The sequence below is a fragment of the Ursus americanus genome, chromosome 23, assembly GCF_024610735.1.
Source record: "Ursus americanus isolate L20-20 chromosome 23, mUrsAme1.1.p, whole genome shotgun sequence".
Classification (NCBI taxonomy): Eukaryota; Metazoa; Chordata; class Mammalia; order Carnivora; family Ursidae; genus Ursus; species Ursus americanus.
The window spans coordinates 17,192,695-17,204,231 of record NC_142149.1 but is presented as its reverse complement, the minus strand read 5'-3'; the positions used below and the strand labels follow the sequence as shown (position 1 = coordinate 17,204,231).

Below are 11,537 nucleotides of genomic sequence, written 5' to 3'. Positions count from 1 at the left end.
CCTGCTTTAGTTTCTTTTGCTTTGCCCATGAGCCCATGGTGGGGTGTGCAGGGGTCGTGGAGGGAGGGGTAGCTGAAAGGGCTGCGCTGTGAGAGGGGCCTGAGCTGGGCAGTCAGACCGCCCACGGGACCCTGAACAGGTCACTTTGCTGCCTCCCTCTCTTCATTCGTCAAACGGGATTGTGTGTGGAAACGGTGCGGGTCAGGCGGCCAGTGCAGGGTACACACCGAGCGGGTATGAAGAACCCGTGCACACACCACCAGTGGATCAGGGAGGGCAGAGGCTGGGATCAGGAAAGCGGTTGGAAAGGGCCCACCAGCCACTGAGTGTCAGGCAGGAGTTTGGCCCGAGGCAAGGGCAGGGCCGCAGGTGCGCTGCTGGGGCTGCTTCCCGACGGACGCCGGGCTGGGGCCCCTCAGGCTATCCTTGAAGGCCCCACCAGGTGAAGCCCCTCACCCTAACTCCTCCCAGCGCCAAGCCCGGAAAACAAACTCTCACCCCGGCGCATTCTCACGCACACACAGTAGGTGTCGCTGTAATAAAGAACAGAACCCAAGTAAGCCCCAAACAGGACAGGCGGGGAGGGGGACCGGGGAATCACATTTTGCAAACTGCCCACCAGGGGTCACCATACTGCACGAAGGGGTGCAGATTTCACTTCGGCCTGTGGGCGGGTGGGAGGCGCAGGGTCTCCCGGATGAGTCCAGCCAAGCGGCCTCCAACCGTCCAGCTTCCAAGGCAGGACCACTGTCGCCGCCCCCAGTCCCGGGTCCGCAGCGCCAGCCGCGGGGGTGGGGGTAGGGGCCCGCGGTCAGTGCGGAGGGAAGATGTCTGAGCATCGCTGCAGGATGAGCTCCACCACCTGGTTCTGGAACACCATGGTCATGGGCATGCTGGTTTCCTCGGTCTCGGGCCGCAGCAGCGTGGGCCCGAACACTATAGCCACGCTCTGCACCGACATGCGGTTCTGATCGCCGTGCTCGATCACCCTGCGGCCGGGGAGTGGCGAGGGGGGAATCAGGGCCCAGAGCTGGAGGGGGCGCGGGGGGCCCACCAGCACCCGCCTCCCCACCCCCGCGCGGCTCGCCGGCTCACCGGCACAGGTGCTGGAAGAGCAGCCGCAGCGTGTCGTGGTTGGGGGCGGGCAGCGAGCGCACCAGGTCCCGCACACAGCGGCTGCGCTGGGCCTGGTCCTGTAGCTCTGGGGAAGGGACGGGAGGGTCGGCTCGGCGAGGGGAACGAGGGGCTGAGTCCCGGTGGGCGGTGGGGGGTCCGGCCGAGGGGGTGCCGGCGCCAGGCCGGGCCATCCCAGCCCCATCCGCCCCGCCTCCCCCAGGCGCTCACTGATGGCAGCGATGAACTGGCGGAAGTGCGAGAAGGGGAAGAGGGGCTCCGGCAGCTCTCGAAAGAAGAGCTTCAGGGCTCCGGTGATCACGTGGACGTCTTCCCAGCGCCCGTCGTCCAGGTCCAGGCGCTCATCTGCGGGAAGGCGGGAGGGGGGGGGAAGGAGGTCGGAAGAGGCGATCAGCACCCCTTGGTGCCCTAAGGTCCTGGGGTTAGGGACGGGAGCCGGGCCTCACCGTGGTCCACCTTATAGCGCAGCTTCTGGATGGTGGCCAGGTTTCCACTGATGCGGTACAGGCCGTCGATGTCCAGCCCTGCGGCAGGGGGAGGCGCTGACCTCGGGCTTCGTGGGACGGGTCTAAAGCTCCTGCTCGGATTCCCACTCGGGGGTTCCCGTTCTCCCGGCCCCCGCCCCCACCCCAGCGCCCACCCGGGGGTCCCTGTCCGGGGGTCCAGGAGGGAGGCCTCGAGGCGCCGCGCGTACCCCGGGCCTCGACGGCGCGGATGCATTGCTGCACGAAGCGCGGCACGGAGCTCCTCTCGCGCTCACACAGCGCGGCCAGCGCGCAGCCAAACACCTGGTCTGGGGGAGAGGCTCGTCAGCGCCGCCCGGCCGCCCCCGCCCCCCGCGCCGCGCCCCGGCTCCCTGCGGTACCTCTGATGTAGCCCTTCTCCCGCAGCGACTGCAGCGTGGGCCGCTTCAGCAGAAACTTGCGGAGCCTGTGGCGGACCCTGCTCAGGTCGCTCTCCGCGGTGGCTGCGCCTGAGCCCAGGAAAGCGGGGTGGAGTCACTCGGTGGCCCCAGCGGGGTCGTCACTGTCCCCCCACTCCTGCCCCCAGGAGATGCCCACCACCCCGCACCCACCTCCGCCCCACCCTGCGCACCTGCACCGGGCCGCGCCTCGTCCTCCCGCCAGCTCCCCAGGCGCTCGCTGGACCCAAAGTCCGCGCTGCTGCTCTCGCTTTCCTCCTCCGGGGGCAGGTCTGCGGACTGGAATCACGCGGGCCAGCCGGTGGGCCTTCCGGGACGGGGTGAGGGGCCCGGAGTGCCCTCCCAGCCGCCTGATGATTCCCAGGCAAAGTTCACGCTCCCCTTCTCCAGTTCACTCCTCTGACCTCCGCCGGGGAGCCTCAGAACGTTCACCTCCCTTGGCGGCATGGAGCCCTTCAGGTGCTGGGGACGGTCATCCTGCTCTCTCCCACTCTTTCTTATCCTGGCCCCCCTTGCCCATATTTTCCTAGCTCCTCTGCGCACACTCCACGAGGTCAGCATTCCTCAATATGAGGCTCCTAGTTCTGAACTTACAGTCCAGCTGAGGCCTCAGCACTGCCAACCATTGCCCCAGCATCACCGCCCTAGATCGCGCTCCCTACCTCTAGTAATACAGCCAAGCTCTGTACTCAGTGTCGGCTCCTAGGGAACTGAGGGTCAAAAAGCCCAAGGTTGTTTCCAGGTGAAGAGCTGTCAGAGGGGGCCCGTTCCATTTCTAGTTGTGCAATGAATATTTTGAAGCTAAACAACAGTAGACTCTTCAATCCAATCCTTTAAAACTTTACATTCTGGTTTTAGCCTGTCATTCCAGCCTGAGGCTCTTTCTCAGATATTTCCTTTTCTTCCTGCCTCCCTTGAAATGGAACACTCCTCGAGGATGTGCCCCCACCCCCTGACCTGGAGAGATCTCCTGCAGGGCCAATCCCCCGGGCTAGATTTGCATGCTTAAGAAAGACTATTTCTTCTGCAGCCCATCAGCCCTGCAGCCAACGGGAGGCCTGCGTCTGCAGGGAGGGGCACTCACCCCCTGATGCCCCACCCACGGCGGGCACAGCTCCTCCGCTGGCCACCTCATCCCCACCAGCCTGCTTACCAGCTCCTGGATGCCCTCGCCAATGGCCTTGTACCAGGTGCTGATGATGGCCTCAGAGTCATGCTGGATCAGGTACTCTGAGCCGTCTCGGCTCCGCAGCTGGAGAGACACAAGTCACTCAGTCATCTCTGGCTCCTTGGGTCTGCCCTGGGGCTAGGCCTCAGTGGTAGGGGATGCTGGGAGGGGAGGCACAGAAATGGTGGAAATGATCTGTCCTTGTCTCCGGAAAGGACAGCACAATAGAGCAAAGGCTCACCCCAGGCCAAGGCATTCGTCTGATTAAAAGCAGTAAGATGGGCAAACTGAGGCCCTCTCAAAGCATAATCCGTTCCTATCTGAAAGTTTCATACAGAAGGAAAAGCTATATAGTTACCCAGCAATATGTCTCCCAAGACGTTCATCCTGCTGGATGCACAGGCAAGCGGAGTTGCCCCAAACCAGCTGTTTTGGGGGGACTATCGCTGAAGTTTTCTGTGGCTCTGGAGTGACTAGGAAGACCCGCTGTGAAAATCTGCCAGGCCCAACTAGCCTGGCCACGATCTAGAATGTGGGGCTGCCTCTTGAGAAAAATCCTAGAAGTGCCTGCCTACAGGCCACCCCCTGAGTGAAGGAAGGATGGCCGCCCACCAGCCAGGAAGCAGGCGTGCCTCCATTTCCATCCAAGACTGTGGGCCTTTCCAACAGCTTGAGTAGCTTCCCAGAGTGCCATCTGCCTTCCGGTTCTTGCCAGAAAAGACAACTCGGAAGCGTTTACTCAGCGGTGTTCTCCAAAGGCAAGACGGAGAACTGACATTTATAGAGCACTGGCTGAAGGATGTCCCCCTAGGTCAGGAGGGAACCTGCCTAGCGAAAGTGATGTCCTTCCTCAGTCTGACACCCGTGACAGACGTGGCTAACTGATCACCGCGCTCGACCCTGCTGAGCCTGGAGAAAGGCCCCAGAGTAGCTCAGGAGATCAAACTGGTTTTCCAGCCCTGCTCTGTGGAGATGCTGGTTCTAGAACCGAAAGAAGCTTGGTGAATCTTCAGAAAACTACACTCTCAAGCACCTGGCAGAATTGCTTTTTCTGAGCTGAATTATGCAGTGACGCTTTTGGCTTTTATCGTGTTAGCTGAAGCAGCTCCCAGGGTCTCTTACTAACCTAGACCGGCGCTGTACGCCACAAATGGCTGCCGGAGCTAAGGGTTAGGAAAAAGCTTTGATTTCACTCAAAATTTGGGAAAGTCCCCCTCTCCCCCCACACCCCCATAAGAAGAACCACGTAACTGATCTCCCTTCTCTTTTCACTTTGGCTACCAGGAGGCCCGAGCTAATTATTCTCAGCAACAAGACAGCGCCTGCACATCGTCTGCCGCCTGATGCCTCTCCGCATGGACCCCTTGCGCTAATGTGTGCCTGGCCCTGGCTTTTCGGTGGATTTTACCAGCTCCCCGTGCGTTTTTCTGTTGTGAGCTTCCTCAGAACTTCTGGGGACTGAGGTGAGGGTAAAGGTAGTTTAAAAGCAAGAGGACATGTGGACAGTGGGGGGTGTGGCACTGTGAGGGTCCTTGCCTGGACGCCACCTGGGGACCCAGTTTATTCACTGAGGACCCAGTTCAGCTAGAAGCCGGGCTCTGACCGGCCAGAGCGGGTTTCCAACCTGTCAAAGTGAGTAGCTGGGGACAGGGAGTCTCCTGTGTTCCGGGATGAGGGCTGCCCTTCCAGGCATGGGTTTTGTCCCCCAGAGACCCCCTTACTCCTCACCCCCTCCAGGGCCAAGGGCAAGTAAGCTCAGTTCCTGGAGAGGGAACCGCAGAATCCGTGATGTCAGAAGCACTGTGGATGGATCCCCAAGGTGGACGCAACTTTGGCTTTGAGCCCTGAGAATTCCAGTCCCACTCTCCCCAGGTCCCCCTTCTTGGGGCTTGCCTACTGAGGGTCTCAAGCCATCAGTAAGGCCCCTCTCCTCCCAAGCCGCAGCACTCACCTCCAGCACATTCTTCCTGCTTGACTTGTCCTTGGGGGCCCAGGAGAGAGAGGCCCCCCTTAGGTCCACTGTGTACTCAGGCGTGGAGAGCTTGGGAGGCTGCCTCTGTGGGAGAGGGGAGAAGGGTTGGGGGGAGCACAGTTGCAGAGAGCCCTCAGCTCAGACAGGCCTGCCACAGCTCCTGGCTCCAATCCACCAGGCTCCCTTGGCTCCAGGGATAGGATGGGGAAGGGGGGGCCAAGGGTTCCTGGAGCCTGGAGGTCCTGGGATAGCCTGGCCTCTGCTGCCTGCCCACCCAGGAGAGGAAAGAAGAACGGAGCACACCCCTCATCCCCAGGAGCAGGCATGCCCAGTCCTTAGTCTGCTTGCCAGCCAGGCTGGAGTGGCCACCCTCAAGGACTGCTCCCCATGTCCAGGGTGGCTGGAAGTGCTTGTCATGGGCTGAATTTGCTGTCATCACCCCCTGCCAAGGCCCAGCTCCCATGGCACCCATGTTCCACTGTCACAGACCTAGCCTTTAACAAGTCAGATCAGGTAAAGAGCCACAGGAGTCAGGAGCAGATGGAAGTGGGGGGTCCCTGTCCTGGGAACCTGGGCCTCACCAGGCCGCCTGCAGCTGAGGCCTTGGAGTCCTTGAAGAATGTCAGGACGCCACCCTCCAGCACCGTCCAGGAGGCACTCCAGTGCTTCTTCCTAGGTGGGGGTGGGGAAGTGGCAGATGACCAGGCTTGCATTTGGCCCTGGGCTGAGGCCCCCTTCCACCCACTTGGTAGCCAAGGGACCCTAGGCAAGTTCCTATCTCTCACGGGACCTCTTAGAAAGTTGCTATGAGGATTAACAAGAGCCTGGCATTCAGGATGTGCTCAGTAAATGTCATCGTTAAGGCCCACCCCGCCCTGGTCTGCGCGCAGCCCGGCTCTCACCGGAGCCGCTTCCCCTTGTCCACCGTCTTGGTGCGATGGAGCACACCGGCCTTGTCCAGAGTCTTGATCTGAGAAAGACACGGGGAAAGAGGAGGCAGTTACCGGGGTGGGCCACAGGGGGCAGAGGCTAGTCTCCTCCACTGCTGGGCCTGAGTCACCACTAACCCTCTTTGCTGCAGGTGCTGGTGGGGTACCTGCTTTCACCCCGGCAGGAGAGATCTCCTCCCAGCTCCCAACCTCACCCAACCCTGGGCTGGGGATGACCCAGACCCAGGTTCATTCAGCCCGGCTAGTGCGGGGGGATATGCCCGGCCCAGTCCTCACAACCTTCAGGAAGCCCCTGTTTCTTCGTTGGGGGTCCTGCCAGGGCCTACATGCTCCTTCCCTTACCTTCTCCTCAGGAGGGCTGGCCTGGGCTGGGGTCTCACTGTCCTGGCTGGATTTGTGGATGCTTCGAGGGGCAGGGACAGGAACCTGAGGAGAAAGACACTGTCATATGTAATCCCTCCCCCTCTCCCCAAGACTCTCCCTTTGCCAGTTGGTTACCTGGGGCAGCTCCCACTGGACCGAGGCGTCATCTGGGTTGTAGAAGTAGGGCTTCCCATGTGGGTCCTCCAACCTCACCCACTGTGGGGAGAGGGAGGGTCAGGGCTCCCAGCTCGCCTCACGGGAGGGCAGACCACGTTTCCCTCTGACCAGAACCCAGTATAGCCCCAGGCAGTTTGGAGGGTCAGCTGCGGGCGACCGCGTGTCTGGGAGACCACCCAGGAGCCGCAGTTTATGGTGTTAAGGTGAGCTCCTAGTGAGGAAGAGTTGGAGGAATGACCGGGGGGCTGTCTGGGCACATCTGCCCGCTGCCCGTACCTGCTCTTGGGTGAAGTGGTTGGTGTAGAGCGTCTGCCCGTCGGGGCTCACTTGGCAAGACCAGCCGGGGGGCGTGGCCAAGGGAGAGGTGGACCGAGGCTCACTGAAAGAGCCCACGGGGGAATAGTCCTCCTCCGGGTAACTGGTCAGCGACTCCGGGTAATCCATCTCAGGGGTAGGGGGCTGCAGGGAGCAGAAGGCTGAGTCAGAGGGTCTCAGAGCCAGTACGCACCTTGGCCCTGCCCTTTTAGACCAGGCCACGCCCCCCACGAGCATTCCGGGGGTTGTGGGGAGCAGGAGGCGGAGTCTGAGGCCTCGGAGCTACTCCGCCCACCCAGGCGAGGCCACGCCCCTCTCCCGCCTTCCCGGGGGCTGCGGGAAGCAGGAGGCGGTGTCTGAGGCCTCAGAACCACCCCGCCCACCCGGGCCAGGCCCCGCCCCTCTCCCTCCTTCCCGGGGGCTGCGGGGAGCAGGAGGCGGGGTCTGAGGCCTCGGAGCTACCCCGCCCACCCGGGCCAGGTCACGCCCCCTCACCCTCTGGTCCCTGGGGCTGAGCGGGCTCAGGCTCGGCTGCATCTCCAGCTCGTCCTCAGGCTCGTTCTCGGTCTCGTCCTCCCAGACGGCCTCGCCCGTCAGCGGGTTGTAGAAGAACACCCTGCGGCTCTCCTCATCCCAATACTGGCCCCAGTCGGTCTCGAGGCTCTCGCGGCTGCCCACCGAGGCCGGAGAGGTGGCCGGGCTGGCGGCGCCCTCGGCAGCGTCGAAGGGCGACTCCCAGGTGGTCACGCCCGTGTCTGGGTTGTAGTAGTAGGGGCGCCCGCTGCCCGCGTCCGTGTGCGTCTCCCACGCCGGGGGGCGGGGGGCCGCGGGGGCGCCCGGCGAAGTGACCGAAGGCTGCCTCTCTACGTTCTCGTACACGGGCTCCGGGGGGTCGTCCACCTGTGGGAGGAGGAAGGAGACATGACCTTCGGGGCAGCTCCGGGGTCACACAGTCCCGACTCGGCCACTTGCCATCTGGGTGACCTTTGGCAAGTTGGAGTACCCCCTGCTTCAGTTCCGCCGGCTGCACAACGTCTGCCCTGCCCGCTCCGGAAATTGTAGTGAAGAGAGAATGAGGAAATATTCTTGAAAGTGGATTGCAAAGTATGAAATGTCCCAGATGCGTAGGGCGGTTACATTAATTATTTATTAGCAATAATAAAATATCGATAACTCAGTTGTCCCAGCTGCGCACTCACTCTGCACTCCAGGGGTCCAGTCAGAGGCTGGGCAGGACTAGAGAAATGGCCTGGGCCCCATTCCTTTTCCTCCCCCATTCAGGTCACACGGGGGCAGGGCCCCACGGCACTCTACAATTTCCCACCCCCTTCCTTCCTGGCTCTGAGAGCTCTGGGGCTGGAATCAGTTACTGCCTCCGGTTCTGGGACTGAAACTTCCTGAATGTGGGCTTTGCAGGACTCAGAATGAACTGCAGAGAAGGGCAGGAGAGAGGAGAGCCAGATGGGAGGAAGGAAGGAGCAGCAAGGAAAGATGAATCCCTCCTGCCCTCCAAAGGAAAGCGAGGTGGGCTGGCGGGTTCCGTCACACAGAACATACGTCTGGCCACGCTCAACACCCCACTGCTCCCTGCCGCCTGCGGGGCAAAGTCTATGCCTTCAACAGGGCACGAGATGTCTGTCACCTGACAGTCTTCCACCTTATTTCCTGCCGTTCCTGGCCCCTTGCTTTGAACTTTAAGCTCTAGCAGCACGGAGTTGCTGGAGGCCCCATCCCAACGGCTGAGTCTTCTATGGGCCTCAGCCCTTCACAGCCTGCCTCGGCCCATCCCCACCCCTTTCTCATCTGGCCAACTCCAGTTCCTCCTTTAAGACTCAGCTCAGGTGTCAGGTTCAACACCCCTCCTGAGATTCCGCTAGTGTGCCCACCGCAGCCTAGCACCCTCAGCCTGCCCGAGGGTGCATAACTACACTGTCAAACCCCAGGCAGCAGAATAGCACCAGAAGATTAATACAGTTTCTTTCCTTTTTCTTTTTTTTTTTTTTTAAGATTTTATTTATTTATTTGAGAGAGAGAGCAAAGGAGTGAGAGAGAATACTAGCCCGGTGAGGGGGAGAGGGAGAAGCAGACGCCCCGCTGTGCAGGGAGCCCGATGGAGGGCTCCATCCGGATCCTGGGACCCCAGGATCATGACCGGAGCCGAAGGCGGATGCTTAACCGACTGAGCCACCCAGGCGCCCCAGATTAGTACTGTTTCTAAGAATCTATAATGCTATGAGGGAAACGCAGATTTCAACACGGCAAACAGCATATAGTTCCAATTATGTGTTTTTAGAAACCCTCCAAAATGCTAACAGAGGTTATCTCTGGGCAGCGTAATTGTAGGGATTGTGTTTGTTTTTATTTATTTTTTTCTTTAAACTTTTCTCAAAATTTTGTATAATAAACTCCCCCCCCCCGCCTTTTTTAATCACAGAAGTTCCTCTGTTGCTGTGATGCCCTCACTGAGCCGTAAGCCCTCCAAGAGGGGAAGCAAGTCCTGTCAAGGTGGCCTCTCCCCGGGCCTTAGGTAGGTGCCCAAAAACACATCCATGTGTCCCGCAAAGATTCGCCCGTCCGGTGCGGGCACTGCTCTAGGCACTGGGAATGCAGCGGTGAACAAAGGGCCCCAAATCCCTAGTGGGCAGCCTGTTTAAATGGTCGGGGAGCAGGGGGAGAGAGCCAAGCAGGGTGATGAGTGAAACGCACCCACGTCCATGAAAATTCCTGCTGGCAAGGAGAAAAACCCTCAGACAAGCAGTGGGTTTTAGAACACGGGGGCGGGAGGTAGGGGGGTATGTCCCAGCCATGGAGGGAGCAGGAAGAGCTGGGTACACCCGTTCCTCGCTCCTCTCCCTCCCCGCACAAGCTCTTGTGTGGCTGAGACAGGACCCTCCACCCCACTTCTCCTTTCTCTCTGCCCGCTGCGGCGCCCCCTGAGCATCCCGGATTCTGCCCACACCGGCCCGCGGACCCACCCATCCCAAACACAAGCCGCCTTCCTATGTCTGGGCCTCTGCTCCAGCGGGGTCCCTCGGCCTGCAGCTCCCTGCTCTCAATACCTGCCCACCCCGCTCCGGCTCGTCTGCAGTGCTGCTCGGCTCCAAGCCTCCTGGGAGAGGCCGTCTCCCTCCGGAGAGACGTCTACCCGCGGTCACTCTGTTCATCCCTCTGCGAGGCCCGGCAGCCTCCTGCCCTGCTGGCCCATTCATCGTCCGCCCCTCCGCCTACCTCCTCTGACCCCAAACGCAGGGGTTTTTTGAGAGCAGGACCCAGGGTGATGTGACTGACCCTGCCCTCTAGCAGGTGGCCCAACGCCCTGAAGCATGCAGCCGGTCCACCAAAGGGACTTCTCGGCTGAGTGCACAGGCCAACGCCAGGCCACACTTCAGCAGCAAACAGGCAACACACACACCTGACGCTACAGGAGAGACTGGATTAGCTTTGAACAAGGGCTTCCTGGGAATGACCGTCCAGCGCGGGAGCCGGGAGACTACTTGGGAGGATGGGATGGAGGCAGGGGGCAGACGACACACCTCCTGCCCACCCCAGCCCAACCCAACTGAGGCAGTGGCCTTCCCATTCCTGCGACGGGGGCTGGAAGGTCCGATGGCGGGGAGATGAGCTAAGGAAGGAGCCAGACTGTTTGGAGCGGGGATTTCCACCTGCAGGCCGCTGGTCTTGGCTGGGAGTCCACGGGGAGTCCCAGGCTGGTCAGCCTGAGGGGGATCTTGCTCGAACACCCCTAGCGGGTGCAGAGCAGACCTGGGAGGTGGATGTTTAGGCCCCCCGGCATGGTGGGGCTGTCACCAGGAAGAGAAGATGTAGGACCACACTGTGGGGCTCTAGACTGCAGACCGGAGGCCAAAGGGGGCCGGGCAGGGCCCCCTGGAAGGAAGCGCTTTCTAAGGATTGGGGCTGCCCCAGAGACACAGGCCGCTTTAGGAGGCGGTCAGGAGTGTTCACGGGAGGTGAGCAGCCCCCCGTTAGCGATGCTGCAGCACTGTGGAGGGAGCTGGACCTCAGCAGGCCTGAGGTCCCTTCAAACTCTAGAACCCTCTGTAGCACCCCCACAGTGCTAAGATAGAGGCGCTTTCCTCTCCTGGCAGAGCCAGGATCAGACTGGAAGCCCCACCTCCATGCCCTCTGGCCTTCAAGGGCAAGCTTGCCCAGGTTAGAGCAGGGCCTGCCACCCCCGGCCAACTCCTGAAGGCCCAGGCAACACCCTGTCACAGCCCACCAACAGGGCCCTGACGAGGGCACCAGCAGCTCTGGAGGCCCAGACCCCAATCACAACAGCGACACGGGGGACATTAGTAGGAAACGGGAAGTGGTCTCCCACCTCAGGCCAGAGGACAGAGCCAAGAGGGGCTCTGGCTCTCACCACACCCAGCTGTCCGGCCCCCGAGCACTCCCCTCGTCTCCAGTTCCCTCCCCTTGCCCATGAACAGGTGGCTGGCCCGCCTCCCTTCCCCCAAGCTGATCAGCATCTCTCAGAGTCCCTCTGCAGCCCATCTCAGATAGGCAAGGCCTTGGAAA

At 61.2% G+C, this 11,537-nt stretch overlaps 1 protein-coding gene across 4 annotated transcripts in view; it reads right to left on the bottom strand.

The window, feature by feature from the left end:
- Window positions 1–507: 507 nt before the first annotated feature.
- The window catches only part of ARHGAP27 (Rho GTPase activating protein 27), a 29,840-nt gene continuing 18,810 nt past the window's right edge, over window positions 508–11,537 (bottom strand). For all 4 annotated transcript variants that reach the window (XM_045813861.2, XM_045813863.2, XM_045813862.2 and 1 more), the window contains 15 exons: window positions 7,497–7,901; window positions 6,963–7,145; window positions 6,645–6,725; window positions 6,489–6,572; window positions 6,099–6,166; window positions 5,778–5,868; window positions 5,176–5,280; window positions 3,210–3,308; window positions 2,230–2,335; window positions 2,000–2,107; window positions 1,829–1,927; window positions 1,581–1,658; window positions 1,345–1,479; window positions 1,096–1,201; window positions 508–989 (listed from right to left, as the gene is read on the bottom strand). In XM_045813861.2, the coding sequence (XP_045669817.2) occupies window positions 812–989; window positions 1,096–1,201; window positions 1,345–1,479; window positions 1,581–1,658; window positions 1,829–1,927; window positions 2,000–2,107; window positions 2,230–2,335; window positions 3,210–3,308; window positions 5,176–5,280; window positions 5,778–5,868; window positions 6,099–6,166; window positions 6,489–6,572; window positions 6,645–6,725; window positions 6,963–7,145; window positions 7,497–7,901 (1,926 nt within the window). In that variant the 3' untranslated portion in view covers window positions 508–811. The remainder of the gene's footprint in view (window positions 990–1,095; window positions 1,202–1,344; window positions 1,480–1,580; window positions 1,659–1,828; window positions 1,928–1,999; window positions 2,108–2,229; window positions 2,336–3,209; window positions 3,309–5,175; window positions 5,281–5,777; window positions 5,869–6,098; window positions 6,167–6,488; window positions 6,573–6,644; window positions 6,726–6,962; window positions 7,146–7,496; window positions 7,902–11,537) is intronic.